Raw genomic sequence first — 23,851 nt, 5'->3', positions numbered from 1 at the left:
TAAAATCTATATTTTGAATTCAATTTGAAATGACATTTTCAAATAGGTATTTAAAATCCATTATTGCTATGTGGCAAGCAGGGTATTGTAATTGCTCGTGTGTGTCTGAGTGAACAAAATAAAAAAATAAAATAAAATAAAATGGTGGGAATATTACCTGGGTTAGCATGCCCAGATTCTTAACTTTTGGAACAGATTGGTCAAAGTTTCAAACAAAATGTCGTAAAAAAAAACCATGACTTTTGCGATTGTTTGGTATAACCAATTTCATGACATTACAAAATATGAGGTCATATTTATGTACTTAAAAACCCTCTGATGCCTTTTTCATTTATATATGAATTAGTTAATGTATTTTCAAATGAAATGTTTAATCTTGCTTTTGTAATTTAAACTATTTATTGATGGATTAATATTTGAGTTCCTCATTTTGGATGAATGAAAGGATGATGGATTCCTCTAATTGCCCACTAAAATGTCCAACAATTAATTACTTGTAATAATTACTAATTACTGTTTTAGTATATTTATTTATAGCTTAATAAATTAATTTGGCAGCAGATTTATTAATGTCTATGTATGGTAAGTTTGGGAGCATGCTCTGTGGCGTGCCTCACCTCCATGCCCTACAGGAAGAGAGGCAGCACCAGGACCTGACAGATGTGGACCTTTGTTCTCCTGCAACGATATTGACATCACCAAACACTTCTCTCCAACAACCTCATGACTCCATAAGCTCTTCCCAGGTGCCTCTCAACTTCAAAGGCCAAAGACACAGAGACATGAATCTTACTGCTAAGAAAAGTATAAATGTCTGTACAACTTCAACCCTTTCAGCACATATGTATATACACTTCTTATTGCTGAGTCTAGGAAGTCACTGAAAGCCTGGATCTTAGTCTTGATCCAGCTCAATCGCAAGCCCAAGCAGTCTGATTCCTCACTCAGTTTCTCAAGTGCTGCAGTCAGAGTATCCAGAGACCTGCAAAGATCACAGCATCATCTGTGAAGTCAAGATCAGTAAACCTTTCCTTGCCAACAGTAACACCTACACCACTGGTTTCCACAACCCCACCTCACACCCAAACTATGCAAGCATTTAACAGTGAAGGTTCCAGACTGCATCCCTGACAAACACCACCTTTCACTGTGAAAAACTCAGAGCCCCTGCCTCTATTCTGTATACACTCACAGTATCTTTGTATAGGCTGGCTATGATATCAGATATCCAGTAACTTATTGGGGATCTCACAAATTCTCAAGATGTCCCAGAGAACAGTCCAGTCAACTGAGAAAATCAGCATAGGCTGTGGAGAAGTACTGTCAATATTCACAGTCACACTCTATGAGTACTTGCAGGGCTAGAATGCTGGTTGATTTCTTCGGTGTGAAGCCAGACTGTTCTTTTCACTGAACAGCAGGTAGCTGTAACTGAATCCTATTAAGAATAATCCTTGCAAGCACATTCCCTGGGAGAGAGCAGTGTAATATCCTTTTAATAATTTCAGTGCATATCACCTTTTCCTTTCTAGACTGGTACAGTAAGTCCTTTATTCCAGTCTGTAGGATAATGCCCATGTCCAAAATTGAAACAAAGATTGTTTGCAATGCCAGAAGAAAAGCATTTCCACCCGCATTTAAGAGCTTAGTTCTGATGCTACAGATCCCTGGAGCTGCTGTTTCACAGCCTTTGGAATCTCACCAACATTTGGTGGTTTACAGTTGACTAAAGAATCAGCCACAAGAACCCAGAAATGTCAAACATCCCAGCAGGAAGATCAGCCTTATACAACTGTCTGAAGTAGCCACCCCAGTGTGGCAGTACAGTAGAGATCACAGATTCCTCTAACAAATGCCTTTTGTCCCTTCTCAGGGCCATCACAGGCCACTTTCACCTGTACAGCCTGCGAGTTCCATTAAGCCATGCGATACAACTCATCTGGATGCTATTTTGTGTCCTCAGATATTAAATGCCTCCTCCTATGGACATTAGCAACTCCAATGCAATCCTGAGCAACTTTAAGGTTCTGGTTGCGTAAAAACTCCCACAGTCCACTTGGATTACAGATGTATACATGTCTGCAAGTCCTCCAGACAGATTGCATTAAAATTCCTGAGAAACAGTCTGATCTTGAGGTCTGGCCAGATTTAATTTTATGATCTGAGCAGACAAAAGCCTGTGAGCCTTCAACTGGATCCTCAGGGAAGCCACCACAAGTCTGTGATTAGAATTCATAAATTTGACACTTCGGTAGATCCTACAGTTCAGTATATTCCAGCAATTTGTACCCACTCTGAGGGGTCCTAGATGAGGAAGTCTATGTTGATGTTGAATGCCTCAAAAATGCGACCTGAGGCAGATGTAACAAAATCTGCCACTAATACCACTAATGAATTTATGTATCCAGTCCATAACTCAAAATGTCACTCACACAACACAAAAAACAGGGGCCGGCAGCAGTGGTCCCCTGCATTAGTGGCTCCTCTCAAGAGAGGCCACCCCTCATATGCGGCCACATTTCTACTGCAACAATTGTCTTTCCATTGATTTCACCTTTCAAGAGAGGCCACTCCTCAAACGAGGGCATCAGCCCACTCAAAAGGCTGAAAATCCCCTCAACAGTGGCCAAATTCCCAACTGGGTCGCATCAAAACTCTCCCATGAACGTGAGCTTGAGCGTGAGCGAGATTACTCCAGTAAACCAAAGAACAAAGAAAATTGGTCATAATAGCAAAATTTCCACATCTCAGAAAAGAAAAGCTTTTAACATTAGAAGAAAAGGTGAAAGTAATTTGTTTGAAGGAGAAAGAAGAACATTCCCGAAAGTAAGCTTTTGATTTCAGTGTTGATAAAATGCAGATCAACAACATTCATAGAAACACTGAAGATGCACTACAGGAAGAAACACTTGTACCATGTGTTGATAGGAATGGATGACGTTTCCAAGGCATCAGATGTTGCCAGGCAAGTTAACATGCTGCTGGGATAGGCTCCAGCCTCCCGTGACCCTTGACTGAAGTAAGCAGGTATCGAAAATGTGACTAAATACAATCCGTTTTTCTTTGAGATACATTCTGCTCAGATTAAACACAGTGTAAATTGCAGAGTGGAACTGGACACTCAGAATGAACTTGTGCAAGGCACTTAACACAGGATTTGAAGCATGCTTGACTGACCATTAATTGTATGTTGACTGCAAAAAATAAATACATACATATGTAAAGTGAATTCGGCTAACAATCTTAAATAATATCATTAGCGTTTCTCATATTATGCATTTGACATATCCAGTTTACTAAGAATGGTCTAAAAAGCTAAATGGACACAATTTGTCTGTAGTTTTGCCATAGTTTCTTTTGTTGCAAACATCAGTTTGTATGCAAAGAGCTGCATCCAATTTATTTATTTATTTATTTAATATGCCTGATACCCAGAGTGCTTTTCTGCATTTATGGATGTAGGTATTTTGTCTGAGAATCCTCGAGCACTTCACTACCATGGAGCTGTATGTTAGAATTGGTAAACACAGGGAAACACTAAGGTGCACTGATCCACCTGTCAGTCATACAGCTTCACTGGCTCTGTTTCCTTCTCTATAAGAGAAATCTACCCCATCTCTCACCCTCTCACAGATCAAATCTGTCTTCACTTGCTTTTTCTATGCCTTTGTCGTCATGTTCATTCAGTATCTTGTAATGCATCATTTTTCTTCTTGTCTTCTACTTATGTCCCTCTTTACTGTCTCATCTCTATCAATGGCAGGACTCGTCACTCCACTTGAGTGCTGAGCAATTTTACAGACATTCACTTTGTACTGAATGTGGTTTCCCTTCACTGGGTATCTTATTAGTGCAACAAAGTTTGTGTTGCAGCAAAATGGGTAAAACAACAGTAGAATTACAGCTGAATGATTGCAAACACAGGTCCTGTTTATTGCTCAACCAGCTCTGGATCAGACAAACATGACTTGGTTGGAGCTGCAGTGCACTGAATACAAAAGTACCACCCGCAGCTGCAACATTTCCACATGTGCCAAATAGAGCAATATCTTCCTCTCCAAGGCTAGAAAAGACTTCACAGTCAACACAATTTGTCTTTCCAATTCTGTTTATTATTTCCTCTGAGTAATTAAATTTCACCCTGTATTCCAAAGGTTGTTTCATAGTATTGTGAAAGAGTTAACGCTTAAACAGTATAGTGCATTATTATATGATATGGTATTTTGCCAACTTCTGATTGGCCCCTTCGCCACTTTCTGAGCTGTACCACATGCCGAGTTGACCGCTGGTGGAGCCGAGTAGACCGCGGGTGCAAAACGAGTACACTTCGCGTGCAGCGTAGCGCTAGCTAATTGAGCGACGCCTTCTATCAATAATGACCAATCAGATAACGCGATACAATGCCTACTTTGGCTGTCAGTTTGTTGACAAGATGGCAGAAGACAGGTTTGCGTCTGTTAGAGACGCTGACTTAAAACGAATTTTACATGAAAAAGATGCGAAGAACACCCGCAGAAATACACAGTCAGCAGCCAACCTGTTTCGCAAGTACATCACTGAAAAGGGACATGCACCCAACTTTGAAACTTATGACAGATGGATGCTTGACGGAGTACTCGGTCGATTTTACACAAAAGCTAGACAGGCGAATGGCAAACTTTATAACAAAACAAGCCTGATGACTCTTCGTCACAGACTTAGCAGGCATCTCCAGTCGATCGATGGGATGTCAGTTGGTGCAGTATGACAGTAATAATAAAGAGCTGAAACTTGAGATTGATTTTTCAGTTTTAGTATGTTTGACAAACTCCCAATTTTCTTGTTTGCCATATTATAAGCAGTTATAGACTTTTGATTTCAGTGTATCCGTGATTATGCGAACCTCATCCTGACCAGGTCCGCATAATCACGGGTACACCGAAATCAAAAGTCTATAATTGTATATTATGTTAAGTCTTCACTTCAATAGGACTCCTCTTTGACTCTAATTTTTACCCTCCTGGACATGTCCAACAATGAGATGGTACACCCAAAGCATATCGTTCTGATCTGAATTACTGCATTCAGTGCCAGCTTCTTGCTGCTCAGCAACTACAGCAGTTTGTCATCACACCTAAAAGGTCAACCATTACCTACAGCTGAGCTCTGCAAGTTAATATTGAAAGTATGTGATCATTTCAGATCTCATTCCCCTAAAAATTAATCCATAGCTTGTTTATGCAAACATAAGGGGTGCAGCAGTTAACAATACAAACTGAAAATCGATTTTGAAGTAACAGAAGATAAGAAAATACATCAATCAATCAATGAATACACAGCATTGGATTGGAAACATCAATACAGGTACCCTTGGATCAATTTAAATGTACTGTTGTAAAGTTATGAATCGATTATGTGAAGCTTCTATGCTTCTACTTCCACACAGGCTATTAAAGTCTCATGGAAGTTCAAAGATGAGTGCTAGACTATTGTAAAACTTGTCACAGTAATATTAGCACTGTATTGCCTGCTACTTAAAAAAAGAAAAGCAACATGTCTGACACCACTGACAGGATTTACATGACACCATCAAATCAATAATCAAAGGTTTGGAAGGAATTTGTATTTTATAAGATGGACATAAAGTTGGAAAAAAATTGGCAATTTCTAAGCTTTGTAGAATTCCATTCAGTTCAATTCAATTTAATTTAATTGTACGAGGTCTGTCAATAAAGTAACAGACCTTTTTATTTTTTTTTAAACTATATGGATTTGATTCATATGTTTTTTACATCAGACAAGCTTGAACCCTCGTGCGCATGCTTGAGTTTTTCCATGCCTGTCGGTGACGTCATTCGCCTGTGAGCACGCCTTGTGGAAGGAGTGGTCCCGCCCCCTCATCGGATTTTCATTGTCTGGAAATGGCGGAATGATTTGGACTTTTTTTTCCATCAGAATTTTTTCAGAAGCTGTTAGAGACTGGCACCTGGAAACCATTTGAAAAATTTATCTGGCTTTCGGTGAAAATTTTACGGGCTTCACAGAGAATAAGGACTGTTACTACAGATTTAAGGACAGCTTTAAGGACGGCTTTAAGGACGCTCGGCGCGCCGCGCTCCGAGCTGCGACGACAAGGCAGAAAACGCCAGATCATTTCTAAGCTGATGGCTCTGTGGATACGAGACCGTTGTGTGCACTTTCTCTGGTTATCACAAGAGCTGGACATCAGCCATTTTCCAGCAGATTTCACTTTTAACAAGAGATTTTGTCATGGAAAGCCGCGCAGAGGCTTTGTGCGTAACGACCGATTCGCTGTTTGAGCGAGACAAAGGAACACCTCTGTTTCGGCATGTCAGAGGACAAGTTAGGACAAGCCCAGCTCTCCACAATTTCTCTGATACTTACTGGACTGGTAAGCATTGAAAGCCAAGATAGGCATGTCCAAACTTGTCCCATGACATGCCGAAACGGAGGTGTTCTTTGTCTCGCTCAAACAGCGAATCGGTCGTTACGCACGAAGCCTCCGCACGGCTTTCCATGACAAAATCTCTTGTTAAAAGTGAAATCTGATGGAAAAAGGCTGATGTCCAGCTCTTGTGATAACCAGAGAAAGTGCACACGATAGTCTCGTATCCACAGAGCCATCACCTTAGAAATGATCTGGCGTTTTCTGCCTCGTCGTCGCAGCTTGGAGCGCGGCGCGCCGAGCGTCCTTAAAGCCGTCCTTAAAGCTGTAGTAACAGTCCTTATTCTCTGTGAAGCCCGTAAAATTTTCACCGAAAGCCAGATAAATTTTTCAAATGCTTTCCAGGTGCCAGTCTCTAACAGCTTCTGAAAAAATTCTGATGGAAAAAAGTCCAAATCATTCCGCCATTTCCAGACAATGAAAATCCGACGAGGGGGCGGGACCTCTCCATCCACAAGGCGCGCTCACAGGCAAATGACGTCACTGACAGGCGTGGAAAAACTCACGCATGCGCACGAGGGTTCAAGCTTGTCTGACGTAAAAACATATGAATGAAATCCATATAGTTTTTGAAAAAATAAAAAGGACTGTTACTTTATTGACAGACCTCGTATAGTGCCAAATCACAACAGAGCTACTTCAAGGCACTTCACAAGGGTAAGGTCAAACCTTACCAACCCCCCTGAGCATGCACACAGTGAGAGTGGTAAGGAAAAACGTTTTTGAGGCAGAAACTTCAAGCAGACCAGACTCAGAGGAGTGACCTGCTGCTTAGACCATTCTACCAAATAAGAGACAACAAAAAGCAAAAACAGCCAAAAAATTAATAGGGTGCAAGTGGCACCATCAAGTCAATGAAAGTCCTTCAGGCTGCTCCCTTGTTTCCACAGCAGATCGGAGGTGGCTCTGCATCTTGTATGAAATTCAACAGTTATATTATCCCAACAAAGCCCAATGTACAGCAATTAAGTACTTTGGTCGCATGACAAATATTAAGCTTCTCTTGGTGAGAAGGCATTGTGAAACCTGTGCTGATAACAAGGAATCTGCTAAAGCAGCAAGGACACACAAGACAAACATGCAGAGATGGCACGCTTTATCCAATCACAACATTGCCACAAAGTAGACTAATTTAAGGTAAACATTGGCAATGCTATAGAGAGCTAAATAAAGAATTGTATAGGAATGCATCTTATGTCACCAAATTCTATATATATATATATATATATATATATAAAACAGTGATGTTACTAAGTAACGCGTTACTCTAATATGACCACTTTTTTTTAGTAACGAGTAATCTAACGCGTTAATCTTTACAAATCAGTAATCAGATTAAAGTTACTTCTCCAAGTCACTGTGCGTTACTATTATTTTTGCATTGTGGGTCGATAGCAGCATTAAACTTGGTCCGTGGGCAGGGGGTCGGGGTTCGACTGAACTGCCCACTTTAAGCGAGCTGTGAGCTTTTCATCCACGGTTTTTTGCAGCAGCTACGACTCGTCCTCACCTCTTAAAGGCGACAACAGCACACCTGCACTGAGCTTTACAAAGACATTTTTATGCTTTTTTCCTCCTTTATTTAGAATTCTGAGCTGAGCCGCTCCATATCTGCTGCTAAAAACAGCTGATCCTCCGCGACGTGTCAACAACTAACACTATTTTCAACTCAAATGCACCTAAACTCTCTTTCTGAGGACCACATGATGTGAAAACGCAATAAAACTTTCTTACCTGTAAATCTGGTCATGTTTTCTGCATAAATAAATGTTATCAATTATTTGTGTTCAAATGCCAAAGCAGGGGCGAATCTAGATGGAATGGGGGCGTGGGGCAGGGATGTGCTCCCACCCCCACAACACCCCTAGATGAAGCCTTTTTTTTTACTACAACTACTACTACTATACTCAACAAAAATATAAACGCAACACTTTTGGTTTTGCTCCCATTTTGTATGAGATGAACTCAAAGATCTAAAACTTTTTCCACATACACAATAACACCATTTCCCTCAAATATTGTTCACAAACCAGTCTAAATCTGTGATAGTGAGCACTTCTCCTTTTCTGAGATAATCCATCCCACCTCACAGGTGTGCCATATCAAGATGCTGATTAGACACCATGATTAGTGCACAGGTGTGCCTTAGACTGTCCACAATAAAAGGCCACTCTGAAAGGTGCAGTTTTATCACACAGCACAATGCCACAGATGTCACAAGATTTGAGGGAGCGTGCAATTGGCATGCTGACAGCAGGAATGTCAACCAGAGCTGTTGCTCGTGTATTGAATGTTCATGTCTCTACCATAAGCCGTCTCCAAAGTCGTTTCAGAGAATTTGGCAGTACATCCAACCAGCCTCACAACCGCAGACCATGTGTAACCACACCAGCCCAGGACCTCCACATCCAGCATGTTCACCTCCAAGATCGTCTGAGACCAGCCACTCGGACAGCTGCTGGAACAATCGGTTTGCATAACCAAAGAATTTCTGCACAAACTGTCAGAAACCGTCTCTGGGAAGCTCATCTGCATGCTCGTCATCCTCATCGGGGTCTTGACCTGACTCCAGTTCGTCGTCATAAACGACTTGAGTGGGTAAATGCTCACATTCGCTGGCGTTTGGCACGTTGGAGAGGTGTTCTCTTCACGGATGATGCGAAGGAGATGTGTTGCACTGCATGAGGCAAATGGTGGTCACACCAGATACTGACTGGTATCCCCCCCAATAAAACAAAACTGCACCTTTCAGAGTGGCCTTTTATTGTGGGCAGTCTAAGGCACACCTGTGCACTAATCATGGTGTCTAATCAGCATCTTGATATGGCACACCTGTGAGGTGGGATGGATTATCTCAGAAAAGGAGAAGTGCTCACTATCACAGATTTAGACTGGTTTGTGAACAATATTTGAGGGAAATGGTGATATTGTGTATGTGGAAAAAGTTTTAGATCTTTGAGTTCATCTCATACAAAATGGGAGCAAAACCAAAAGTGTTGCGTTTATATTTTTGTTGAGTGTACTTATAATAATAATAATTTTGACAAGTAAAATGTTTAGAGAGAATTTAAATGTTAGAAAGAATTTAATAGTTACATTTATAAACAATGTAGGTTAGAAATTGCAAGTTTTACTGTTACAGTGCTGTCAACAGTTAAACATGAGGTCAAGAAAGAGGTCTTTATTTTACTTTTTATAAAACAAGTATTTATTTTCATTGAAGTCAAGAAAGGGTGACTATAAAGTGAGTTTTGGCAAAACAAGTATCATTGTCATGTTGAGGTGGCAGAGGGTTGTTGTTGGCACCTGGAGAAAGTAACTAAAAAAGTAACTAGTAATCTAACTTAGTTACTTTTCCAATTGAGTAATCAGTAAAGTAACTAAGTTACTTTTTCAAGGAGTAATCAGTAATTGGATTACATTTTCAAAGTAACTGTGGCAACACTGTATATATATATATATATATATATATATATATATATATATATATATATATATATATATATATATATATATGTACACACACACACACACGTGCATTGTATTGTTTTACAAGTAAGTACGTTATTACAACCTGTAGTTACATTTTAAATTTAGCGATCTCTAGTAACCGTGTAAATAACATGTACTGAGCAATGGAACAGCCAATCACAGTAGAGCATCAGTGCTGAAAAATGTGATAACCTATTCCAACAGAACATTCCTGCAATTACATAACAATGTAAAAACCATTCACAGCAGAATGTTTGTTTCTTGAGTGCCATACAGTATGTGATAAGAACCTTGCTGAGTATTTGGGAGGGTTTAAACACACCTGTCCATTGCCCATATAACAGTGCACCAGACCCTTTGTTCTCTCTGTGAGTGGTGAGCCCACCTGGAGGTGACACCATGTTGTTTCTTTGGGCTAAGCTCAACCTAGCCCCAGGAGAAGGCCCCAGTTTCAGTAACCAAAGCAAGGTGAATCTTTCCATTTTTGTGTCAATCATGAAGGGTCTTTGTTGAATCACCGTTTGTCTGTCTTCTCACCTGGGAACAATTTTGCCAAGGATAGGGAGCATTAGCTCCCTACCAGGAGTTAATGCTCCAGTCAACATACAGTGGGGTAAAACTCCTTTCATAAGTGAGAGCATTGAAGATGCAACGTGGCTGGGTCTTCCAGCATGACAATGATCCCAAACACACCGCTCAGGCAACTAAGGAGTGGCTCTGTAAAAAGCATTTCAAGATCCTGGAGTGGCCAAGCCAGTCTCCAGACCTCAACCCCATAGAAAATTTGTTGAGGGAGTTGAAAGACCATGTTGCCCAGCGACAACCCCAAAACATCACTAGTCTAGAGGAGATCAGCATGGAGGAATGGGCCAAAATACCAGCTACAGTGTGTGCAAACCTGGTGAAGACTTACAGGAAACGTTTGACCTCTGTCATTGCCAGCAAAGTTTATGTTACAAAGTATCGAGTTGAACTTTTATTATTGACCAAATACTTATTTCCCACCATAATTTACAAATACATTTTTTAAAAATCCTACAATGTGATTTCCTGGATTTTTTTTTTTCTTATTTTGTGTCTCACAGTTGAAGTGTACCTATGTTGAAAATTACAGACCTCTCTCATCTTTCTAAGTAGGAGAACTTGCGCAATCAGGGACCGACTAAATACTTTTTTGCCCCACTGTAGCTCCCATGATTACTGCAGCCCATAAACCCCTACCCCACTATAAGTTGTCGTTTCAGGGACGGGTTCCTTCTCCCTGGTGGAAGTCACTGAGGTGGTCAAAAAACTCTTCAGTGGCAAGTCACTGGGAGTGAATGAGATTTGTCCTGAGATGCTGAAGTTTGTGGATGTTGTTGGGTTGTCATAGCTGGTATGCCTAGTCTGTATCGCATGAAAGTCTGGGATAGTGCCTCTGGGTAAGCAACCTGGTGTAATGTCCCCATCTTTAAAAAATGTATTCCAGTTACGGAGGATTCACATTTCTCATTCTCTCTGGGAAGCCTATGCCACAGTGCTACAGAGGAGATCTAGACTGATGGCTGAACAATACATGGCCATGTGATGGACTGCCATCCTATCCAGGGTGTACTCCGCCTTTTGCACTGTGACTACTGGCATAGGCTCCACCACCCTCCACTCCCATGACGTATAATTGGACTTGGTGGGTATTGAGAGTGAATGAATTTGTATGTTAGCACTAACTGCCATTGATAGCTTGGTGAGCTGCACTGATGGTGCCACTGTTACTGAGGCAACATGCCAGTGATAATTTTTAACATCTGCACCCAAAGTACCTGTTATGAAAACAACTGCACAATTTGCAAAAATATTTGCAAATCAAATCCACGAAACATCTTACACCGCCTGTTAGCCTTAGCTAGCTTGGGAACTTTAAGATAGGTGGGTATATTTGGGCCTCATCCTGACCAGGTCCCTCTGGTCTTGCACACCCTCCACCTCTATATCAATTTATGGGTTGCCAAGGAGATAGGTGAAGTCAAGCACTGCGAAAATGGTGATATTTAGGCTCACCTCATTTGAGCTAACCAGCTCTTCAGAAAACCTGTGGATGATGTCATTAGAGGGTTCATCAATTAGATCTTCAATCTGTGGTGCAATTCGAGGGGTATAGTGCCCCCACATTTGGCAAGATAATGCAACTCGATTTGGTTTGACTTGATGAATGAAATTTTGTTTTGTTGTCTCATTAGGGTGGATCTCATCTGACAGTCAGGGTGACAGTAGAGTAGCAAAAGTGGGGCACAGTAGATTATTTTTGCTGGCATTTGATGTGTGTTGATCGCTCAGGCAGAGAATGTGTGTGTATGAGCATTTCTCTGTGCATGACTGAGTGTTTGGGTGTCCTAATGTGCGTGGGAGGACAAGCACTGACAGCAGTAGTGCTGAACACTGATATTCCCGCTGATGTGATGTCGACAGAAACTGCTCTCATCGCTATGGAAAAAGAGGTTGCTTGATTTACCACAGTACATTTCTCTTCTGCCATTAATTTTAAAAATCAATTCTTATAAGTGCTTCGTGAAAATATTTTACTATAGCCATGCAGCTCATTATACATGGCAACACTTAGTGTTTAAGGTGCAGTTTATGTTAGAATGTTAACAATAGATTGATGTATGTCAGACTTAACAGTCAGTGACTTGTGCAGAAGTCAAAAATAACATTGGTATGCACTGGCCCTCCTGTGCTTTTTATTTATTTTATGGAAATTCTTATCATAAATTGAGATTATCTGATTAGTTCTGAGTTTTTGAAAGACACATATTTGAATAACATCACAGTAATAATTTATTTATTATACATTATTTTAATTCATATTAAAAATCACTTCTTAGCTTTAAGATTCATACATCACAATTTTTATTTGCACAATATCATGCCAAGATGCAACATTACTTGTATAAATAAGGAGGTCAAATAATATATTATAAAACAAGTAAAGCACCGGTCACACGGCACTAACGAAGGACGACGACGCTCAAACAAAACAAGAAATCTGGAATTTCGCTGACTTTCTGAGGCATCGTTTAACCTTTGTCCAGCTTTGTTCCTGCAGCTGGCACTTTGTCAGAATTTTTAAACTATTAAAAAATTTGAACGAATACCGACGACAACCTCAATTCATCCATATTTCGTTTTCGTTTCATTTGATTTTTGTCCAACTTCGTTCAACCTTCCAAGTCCGACATACTGAACGAAGGTTGATGATATCTGAATGAACAAATAATTAAAGCTTCGACGAGCTGAACAACACATCCTTGTATCGCTGATGACTCGTCCATGTTTGGGACGAAAAAGCAATGTTTTCATACAGAAACGATACTGTTAAGAATGTTTCATCAACTACTTTAACTATTTACGCATGTTCCAGCTGTGTGTGGCTGGTCTACGTGTGAACACGTGTTTGTTGGCAAGACAAACAAAATCCCACACCTGCAAGTATTACGGACATGAGGACAAGGCTGGCTGCACTAGATTTTCTGCCCTCTTTCGGTCACGTCATTGTGAAAGTTTCGTTTTGATTTTGTTTAAAGCATTGAGGTCGATGTTAGGGCCCTGTCCCACTGGCATTTAGGAGGATTTGCGCATGAAATGAGGAGACAAAAGCTGAGCGTCTGCAACAAAGGTGGGCGGAAATGATAAGTGTCCCAGGGTGGATCAGCGAATACATGAGGAAAAGCGGATGTAACAGGGAACAGAAGCGAAGGCGACTGTGGAGGGGCCCCCATGAGGGGCACAGCGGCCATGATGCACTCGCTTCATCCGTGCCCACTCTGTCTGCATGCACGACATACCATTTGCGACCGTGATGTGGCCGTGCTGGGCACACGTCATATCTGTTTTGCACGCTGTCCCGGTCTGCCGCCAAGCCGCGCCAACCCGTCGGTTGCGGATATCAGCGGATGACAGGGGATATGCGGAGCGTTGGTTGTGTATGTCCTGCGTATGTCTTCAGTATGTGTTCAGGCAGTGATGCGGATCTCATCCGCAGCAGGATTTTTGAGCCGCTCAAAAATCCTGGCTGCGGACATGCGTGCCTCTGCGGATGATCACGGACGTGTTCGGATGGCGGCTAACTCATACAGGAATGTTAAACGGTTATTGCGGTTGTTTGGCGGATGTGGGCCACTTTTGTGCGCATTCCATCCGCAAATCCTCCTAAACGCCAGTGGGACAGGGCCCTTAGTTTCGTGTTGTTCATTTTTTTGCTGTTGATTCACAGGCTTTTCAGTTATGGGAAAGGTGCAGGATTTTTCGTCCACCTTTTCTCCACATTTTGTGACTTTTTATCTTTCGTCTAGCTATCGCCATGTGCCATGTGACCAGGCCCTAAGATGCAATACTCGTGGCTGTAGAGGCCATGTGTCTTTTTTCTCTTTGTAATTCAGGCTGGCTAAGTAATATGGTCATATGCAGTTGGCAGCTGATCTGGCTTGATTGGTCCTGACCAGTCTTATTATTGACCGAGTTTGAGTATTGTGGCATTTTGTACGAATATATTGACCTGTTGCGCTTGTTACAACAGGTATCATAGTGCACCATTTACTTCACCTCCATTTGCATTGCACTTGCTTATTTAATTACTTATTTGTTTGTTTGTACTTCCATAACCAGCTGCATTCATAATAGGTGCTTTAAAAATCAGTCAATCAATATTTGAACATGTTACCCAATACCTATATTGATCAGTCGTTAATCACATTGTCTGCATACCAACGTGAGACGGCAAATAATGAGATGCTGACATTCTTAGTTTTGTCTGAAAGGATGTGATTCACTCACTTACTCACTCACTCACTCACTCACATTACTGTCATACAAGGCATGGAATGTGCTTATAAAAATAGAAATTAGAAATGAAGTCTCATCTCTAAACTCGTGTGTTTCAAAGGGTTGGCTGCGATGTGTAAATGTGCAGTTGATTCATGTGTACAAATCATTTATTTTCCATCTGGTTTTTATAGAAACCACAGTAGAGAATACTGTCCTTGCTGTGTGACCTGAGCCGTGGCATGGGAGTGGCTGAGCAAGCCAATGAGGATGGTCGCTGTAATGAATGAAGTCGGCACATCCTCCCTTTCTCTCCTCTCCCAGTGCACAACTGCATCCATCCATTTGTTACCATGCAAGACTCTCAAAGCTCAATAATCTTTTTAGAGTTTGGGCTTTTTGTGTTTGTTTGTTTTGTTCTGCATTTGAAGGTCAGCATTTTTCTCAAGCCTCCCTTGGAATCCTGGGAGGAAAGATGATTTTAAGTTGTTTTCACACAAAGATAAAATCAACATTAAACTGATTCTTTACTTTGATTTAACTTTCACACTGTGAAAGTAATATAAGTGAAGAAACATATCAGATTGATTTTCACCTCTCGCCCAAGATAGATCCAGTAACTCAGTGAGAATTGCTGGTGTTACTTAATCTGCACTCCCCAGCATTCAGTGAAAACGATACCATCAAGAGATCACAGCAAAGGAGCATTCACATGACAGAATGCTGGATTTAGAAACATCAGACATATGGGAATAAGAAATGTCCTTTGGCAGATTAGAGGATGACAGACGCATATTATTACAGGCAAAATTTAATTTTTTCTTTTTCACTCTCTTCAGGCTGCCAAGCTTCCTATGTCTATCATCATTGTTGGAGTGGGTCAGGCTGAGTTTGACGGTAAAGTGACTTCATTGTTCAGTTGGGATAAAATTATTAAATCTTATGATTATTTTATGTGGTGCACACGTTAGAAGATGCAGCAACAAAGCAAATACTCTCTTCTGTGTTTCTACATGGCTGTGCCATCTACATTAATCACTGGGCTTCATACAAGAACTACAAACAGATTATTCGCAATTGGTGTGTACTGTTGATTAAAGGGAACTTGCCGCATTTGCCAATTTTCTCAAATTCTGATTTTTTTAACATACAAAAAAAGTCGCCCAGATTTGTAGTAGGAGTCGTGTCCATCATAAATTTGGCGTCATAATTATGTTGGAGTTATCTTGTTTAGTGCCATAATTTGAACTGTACTATAATTCTAAAGTTATTCAGACAGCATATCAATAGCATTCTTCTTCTTCTTTTGGCTGCTCCCGTTAGGGTCGCCAAAGCAGATCATCCGTTTCCATGTCACTGTATCCTCTGCAGCCTCCTCTGTCACACCAAGTTATTCTATTGATTAGTCCCACAATGGGGAAATATTCGAGGATCACTGCCCCACCCCCAAATTCGGTATTTATCTCCATGGTGAGACTTTTGTCCCTTCTCCATGACAGACAGTGAAGCTTGAGGTGACCAGACATTTTTTAATCCATTTTGAATGAATGAATGAATTAATGAAATTAATTTCAGCAACACAGCACAGTCACAACGTATCAAAACAAAACCAGAACAAAACCAAAATTTGCACTGTGTGTCTGAAAGGGGGTGGGAAGAAGCAAAGCTTATCAGTTACCCACCCCCCATACCAAAAGTCCAAGTCCAACACTATTAGCACTTATGCTCAAAAAACACAGACTCATAAATACATATTCATTTTTGCTCACACTCCTATATATACATATATACACCACAGATACATACCATACCTTAACAAGGTTATACATCATATTTATACATTATTTAATTTAATTATATTTTTCATTATATCCGGAAATTATTACATTTTTATAATGTTTCTTAAAACAAACTAAAGAACCACATAATCTAATTTCAACAGGACATTCGTTCCAAACCTTAACCCCTTTAACTGAAACGCGAAAACCCTTTACATTGGTGCGTATAGGAGGCTTCTTAAATACAGCACATCCTCGTAAACTATATTCAGAGTCCCTCATCTTGAACAGGTTCTGGACATGAAGTGGTAAGGCTTGGTTGTTAGCTTTGTACAAAGTTTGTATTGTGATGTAATCGACTAAATCTCTGAATTTCAAGAAATTTAAAGTCGTAAACAGAGAATGCGTTGACTCAAGATAATGTTTGTTACAGATGATTTTAATGGCACGTTTTTGTAAGAGAAACATTTGATTGGTGTTTGATTTGTGTTACCCCAAGACTCAATACAATATGTCATATATGGTGCTATTAAAGAATGATATAAATTAAGTAACCCTTCCTGTGACAGTATGTCCTTGGCCCTGTACATGATGGCAATAGATTTTGACATTTTCAATTTTATGTAATTTATATGTGGTTTCCAGCTGAGTTTATTATCAATTATAACACCTAGGAATTTATTCTCGGTTACTGTCTCTATTTCCATATTGTTAATGGTTACATTTTTACATTTAGGTACAAGTTTATTTCCAAATATAATACATTTAGTTTTTCCAAGGTGGAGTGACAATTTGTTAGTGTCAAACCAAACCTTGAATTTATCCAATTCATTTTCCACAGTGTCCAAAAGCTAGATTATCACCACTGCACAACACAGTTGTGTCATCTGCAAAAAGGACACACCTCAGTGCTCTTGACACCCAACTTATATAATTTATATACAGTATAAATAACAAAGGACCCAACACCGAACCCTGGGGCACCCCACACGTAATTTCCCGGAGTTCAGAGTCAGTGTTGTTATATTGAACATATTGAGACCGACCATGTAAATAACTATTTATCCAGTCATATGCCAGACCTCTGATTCCATATTTCTGTAATTTGGTTAGTAATATTTCATGGTTAACAGTGTCAAACGCTTTCTGTAAATCAAAAAAAAATTCCTACTGTATATTGTTTATTATCAACTGCAGTCACTATATTTTCCACAAAATCCATCAATGCATGTGAAGTAGTCCTAGATTTTCTAAATCCATATTGTTCTTCGCAGAGTATCTCATGCATTTTGCTTGTAAAATTATTGCTTCTTCCATTAAGACTCAGGAGACTAGAAGCAGTTAAACATTTATTAAAACAGTCTTTGGAGAAGGTGCCAGCCATGATGATAAAGAGGTATGAAGTTCTCAAATCCTGCCAGTGGAAGGAGCCAAATCTGAGTCTTCCTGGTAGAACTGACTCTACAGTTCCTTATTTCAGCATTAAAAACATTGATTAATTTGTCCCACTCACTGGCCTCAGCAGGTCCCTTAAGTCCTCTTTTTTATTATTAAACAATTACAAACTTCCTTCTGTGTCCCTCTGTAGCAGATTTTAAAGGTAGTCTTCAAAAACAGAAAAAGAAAATTGTCTCTCATCAGTCTCTCTGATCCCAATGTACAGTACATACTGAACAACTCTCTTATTTGTGAATGTGCTCTGATTTGCAAACAGGCAAAATTCACACAATTTACATGTTCTTGTTGTTGTTTGCTTTCGGCTGCTCCCACATTCTTGGGGTGGCCACACCAAATCCAGTACAGATCTGGCACAGGTTTTAAGATGGATGCCGTTCCTGGCACAACTTCAGTTGGACATGGGAAAAACACACACACAACGCCTGGTCCTCCCAAGAGGTCTCCCAGCCAAGTACTAATCAGGACCTACTTTGCTTCATTTCTGAGATCTGGACTGGGATCAGGTGTAGACAGTGGCACGGCTACACAGAGTTTACACATGCAATTTATGCAGTTATTTGGATGTGAGTGTATCATACTGAAAAAGGTAGGAGAAATGTGAGACGTTAAGGGCCCCTTCACACATAGTACGAATAAATACAACTCAGGGCGACTAACAGCGAAACAGCTCATATGAGCGAACTATGCGAACATCGAGCTGACGGGCAGGCGTGCACAATCCCAGTGCAATGGTTCGTGCACACAATAGTGTCTTTTGAGCAGGAACACATTATGCCGCTGATGTGGAGAACAATTAAATAAAAAACAGCTGTATAATTAGTGAATATCACTGGGTTGATATAAATAATACATACGAGGTCTATTAGAAAAGTATCCGACCTTATTATTTTTTTCAAAAACCATATGGATTTGAATCACGTGTGATTACATCAGACATGCTTGAACCCTCGTGGGCATGCGAGAGTTTTTTCACGCCTGTCGGTTACGTCATTCGCCTGTGGGCAGTCTTTGAGTGAGGAGTCGTCCACCCGCTCGTCGATTTTTTTCATTGTTTAGGAATGGCTCAGAGACTGTTGCTTTGTTTGATAAAAATTTTTTTCAAAACTGTAAGGCACAACTGAGTGGACACCATTCAATAAATTCAGCTGGTTTTCGGTAAAAATTTTAACGGCTGATGAGAGATTTTGGTCTGGTAGTGTCGCTTTAAGGACGGTCCACGGCGCCTGACGGCGATCTGCGCTTCGAGGCGGCAGCGTCTCGCCGTTTCAAGTTGAAAACTTCCACATTTCAGGCTCTGTTAACGCAGTAAGTCGTCAGAGAACAGAGAACTTTCAGAAGAAGTCGGCATGAGGAGTTTATTCGGACATTCCATTGTTAACGGTCATTTTGTAATGAAAGAACGTGCGGGCAGAGTCGCATGTCAAAACACCTCCGTTGGAAATCTTAACGGGCAAGTTGGAACATGCCCAAGCTGTTAAACAATTTCTCAGTTACTCACTTGTTGAAAGCCATTAAAAGCCGCCTGAATTCTACAAATGGTTTTCAACACGGAGGTGTTTTTCCTGTCGCGGCGCACACAGATTTGCCGAGTCGTCACGGAAACGACTCGGCGAATTTGCGCGTACGTCTTTCATTAAAAAAATGTCCTTAAACAGTGGAATGTCCGCATAAATTCCTCATGCCGGCCTCTTCTGAATCTTCTCTGTTCTCTCACGATGTCCTGGGTGAATTAAGCCTTAAATTAGGATGTTTTCAGCTCAAAACAGGCCGACGACAGCGCCTGGAAGCGCTGCAGGACGTCCCGCTCCGTGGGAAGTCCTTACACCGACAGAAACACCCCATAATCTCTCATCAGCCGTTAAACGTTTCACAGAAAACCAGCTTAATTTCTCGAATAGTGTCCACTCGGATATTCCTCACAGGTCCAGAAATTTTTTTTGATAAAGCAACGCGCGCCGTCTCGAGCAGCGTGTGAAACAAAGGAATTCAGCCGAGAGGGCGGGACCACATCTCACTCAAGGCCTGCCCACAGGGAAATGACGTCACCGACACACGTGAAAAAACTCATGCATGCGCATGAGGGTTCAAGCATGATTGGTGTAATCGCATGTCATTCAAATCCATATAGTTAAAAAAAAAAATAAAAGGGTCGGTTTATTATCTAAGAGACCTCGTAAAAGGGGACACAATATAACCCTGGTTACATTTTAAAAAAATGCCACTCACGGGATTGGAGGAGGTGCACTGTGAGCACAGCCGCTGCAGCCCGACACAAAGGCAAAAGATGTTTTCCACATGACAGCAGGCAGAGACACGCGCCTCACAGAGAAATGTTGTTAGTTCATGTTCCTCCAAACAAGGAACATGTTCTCAAGCTGGGGTATCCAGGAGAAGAGATCTTTACAGCCGTGCCTGTGAGCGGACACGCCCCCCATCCATTCAGCGCCCAGACCAACGTGTCACTCTCTGTGTTATGTGGTCATTCATTTTCGTTACTTGTTATGTAATTGCGTATGTAGATATCGTCGTGGTGGTGTTAGTTCAGGCAATCTATGGGAAATATACAACCTACCCAAAACAAATTGCAACAGAAATGAAATAAAGTAGGTTTGACAGGTCAATACATGTAAAATAACATATCAAAGTTTACCATAATATATTGAGTGGAACAGGATGAAATTACAAAATGAATGAGACATTCGGAATTTGATGATTTTTGCACATTACTGCAACGTTGGAAGAGATTGCTTTTGGGTGACATCACATATAAGTACTCTAAATCATAAAAAAAAAAAGTTATGATCTATACAAATGACAAACGAGCAGGCATGTGAAGTTTTATTTAAATGCTATGTGGGCCTAGAATAAATTAAAAATCAGTTATCCAATGGGCCAATGGGCATCCCACACATAATGCCTGTTTTGCTTACTAGCATGCCCGTATATAGAGGGGGTTCAGTGGTTCAACCGACCCCCCCCCCCCCCCCGAGAATTCTGCTGATTTTTTTCTGATCTGGATATCAACGTTATGTATTTTCTTTTCATTGATAATAAGCAACAAGCACTAACTGTTACACAGCTATTATCACACACCCTCAAGTTTCAATTTCCTCTGCCAGAGTAATCCCTTAAGTGATGAAAGGAGAAACTGCTAGATAAACTTTTCCCATGGGGGTTGAGAATTTTTGCTCCCTGGTCCCTATCCTCCTCTATCAAACAGATTAGTAGGCTTGTAAATACCCATGTAGACACACAATTACACTTGTCTGGTTTGTAAAAACATGTTTGTATATATAAGCTGAAAAATAAAGGGAGCTTCTCCTTCCTGTTGCAAATACTGTAAAGGTGCAAATATTCGTGTGGGATTTATTATGGGAATTTCGCGAGTTAAACAAGGTCGCCAAATTAAATACCGCTATTTTAATACATAACGTACATATACGTACATATTCATAATGTAAACACGAATATTAATACCGCTAAATACGAGGTCTGTTAGAAAACTATCCTACCTTTTTATTTTTTGCAAAAACTATATGGATTTGAATCATGTGCGCTTGCATCAGCCAAGCTTGAACCTTCGTGCAAATGTGTGAGTTTTTTCACGCCTGTCGGTGGCGTCATTCGCAACCGACAGGCAGGTATAAAGTTTGCATTAATGTTATCTTGGTTCTTCCTGGGTGGTTCTTATGGCAACTGATACAATCCCAAGCAAGGACTATTTGTTATGTGTCGGACGCAGCCCGGAGAACCGACCAGCGTTTGAAGGACCCAGTATGAAATAAGCAGAGCACAGTACAAAGGATAACTAAATTTAATTACATAGCAGTGATGTGGAAAAATATAACAAAGGAGTGCGCGGACTGGCGAGGTGGTGAAACGGTGCGCTCCCAGCAGCATAAACGGTCCAGAGCCAGAAACTGTCCGGACCCAAGGACCCCGCCGACACCCCCCAGGTGGCCGCGGAAAACTGAGTCTGTGAAAGAAGAAATCATCATGTGAGTCCACACTCCACACACAGAGAGACCGCTCAAAGGTGTTCACAAACAGCAAACACTTCCTGGCTTAATTACTAATCAGCTTCCCACCCTGCAGGCATGGAACACCCTGTTCACAAACTCAACTGCAGTGGAAGCTGATTAAACGACTAACATAACAGCTCACTCAACAAAAATATAAACGCAACACTTTTGGTTTTGCTCCCATTTTGTATGAGATGAACTCAAAGATCTAAAACTTTTTCCACATACACAATATCACCATTTCCCTCAAATATTGTTCACAAACCAGTCTAAATCTGTGATAGTGAGCACTTCTCCTTTGCTGAGATAATCCATCCCACCTCACAGGTGTGCCATATCAAGATGCTGTTTCGACACCATGATTAGTGCACAGGTGTGCCTTAGAATGTCCACAATAAAAGGCCACTCTGAAAGGTGCAGTTTTGTTTTATTGGGGGGATACCAGTCAGTATCTGGTGTGACCACCATTTGCCTCATGCAGTGCAACACATCTCCTTCGCATAGAGTTGATCAGGTTGTCAATTGTGGCCTGTGGAATGTTGGTCCACTCCTCTTCAATGGCTGTGCGAAGTTGCTGGATATTGGCAGGAACTGGTACATGCTGTCGTATACGCCGGTGCAGAGCATCCCAAACATGCTCAATGGAACAAGAACTGGGACATTTTCAGCTTCCAAGAATTGTGTACAGATCCTTGCAACATGGGGCCATGCATTATCCTGCTGCAACATGAGGTGATGTTCTTGGATGTATGGCACAACAATGGGCCTCAGGATCTCGTCACGGTATCTCTGTGCATTCAAAATGCCATCAATAAAATGCACCTGTGTTCTTCGTCCATAACAGACGCCTGCCCATACCATAACCCCACCGCCACCATGGGCCACTCGATCCACAACATTGACATCAGAAAACCGCTCACCCACACGACGCCACACACGCTGTCTGCCATCTGCCCTGGACAGTGTGAACCGGGATTCATCCGTGAAGAGAACACCTCTCCAACGTGCCAAACGCCAGCGAATGTGAGCATTTGCCCACTCAAGTCGGTTACGACGATGAACTAGAGTCAGGTCGAGACCCTGATGAGGACGACAAGCATGCAGATGAGCTTCCCTGAGACGGTTTCTGACAATTTGTGCAGAAATTCTTTGGTTATGCAAACCGATTGTTTCAGCAGCTGTCCGAGTGGCTGGTCTCAGACGATCTTGGAGGTGAACATGCTGGATGTGGAGGTCCTGGGCTGGTGTGGTTACACGTGGTCTGCGGTTGTGAGGCTGGTCGGATGTACTGCCAAATTCTCTGAAACGCCTTTGGAGATGGCTTATGGTAGAGAAATGAACATTCAATACACGAGCAACAGCTCTGGTTGACATTCCTGCTGTCAGCATGCCAATTGCACGCTCCCTCAAATCTTGCGACATCTGTGGCATTGTGCTGTGTGATAAAACTGCACCTTTCAGAGTGGCCTTTTATTGTGGGCAGTCTAAGGCACACCTGTGCACTAATCATGGTGTCTAATCAGCATCTTGATATGGCACACCTGTGAGGTGGGATGGATTATCTCAGCAAAGGAGAAGTGCTCACTATCACAGATTTAGACTGGTTTGTGAACAATATTTGAGGGAAATGGTGATATTGTGTATGTGGAAAAAGTTTTAGATCTTTGAGTTCATCCCATACAAAATGGGAGCAAAACCAAAAGTGTTGCATTTATATTTTTGTTGAGTGTAATAAGGTGTGAGGGACACCACATTTACTGACTGTACAAATGTTAGTCACAAAACCTAACGTACCTCAGGAAGTGTGCTGACGAGCGTGAGACCTTACCCCCTCCTCTTTCACAGACCATGCATCAAAC

The 23,851-nt window shown here is 41.2% G+C and overlaps 1 protein-coding gene across 2 annotated transcripts in view; it reads left to right on the top strand.

Moving 5' to 3' along the window:
* cpne5b (copine Vb) overlaps positions 1-23,851 on the top strand; it is a 573,316-nt gene that overhangs the window by 540,137 nt on the left and 9,328 nt on the right. For both annotated transcript variants that reach the window (XM_034166971.1, XM_034166972.1), the window contains one exon: positions 15,574-15,631. In XM_034166971.1, coding sequence (XP_034022862.1) covers positions 15,574-15,631 — 58 coding nt within the window. The remainder of the gene's footprint in view (positions 1-15,573; positions 15,632-23,851) is intronic.

The sequence above is a fragment of the Thalassophryne amazonica genome, chromosome 3 (genome assembly GCF_902500255.1).
Source record: "Thalassophryne amazonica chromosome 3, fThaAma1.1, whole genome shotgun sequence".
NCBI classification, from domain to species: domain Eukaryota; kingdom Metazoa; phylum Chordata; class Actinopteri; order Batrachoidiformes; family Batrachoididae; genus Thalassophryne; species Thalassophryne amazonica.
Note: the sequence above shows the minus strand (reverse complement) of the source record. Positions and strands in the feature narration are given on the sequence as shown.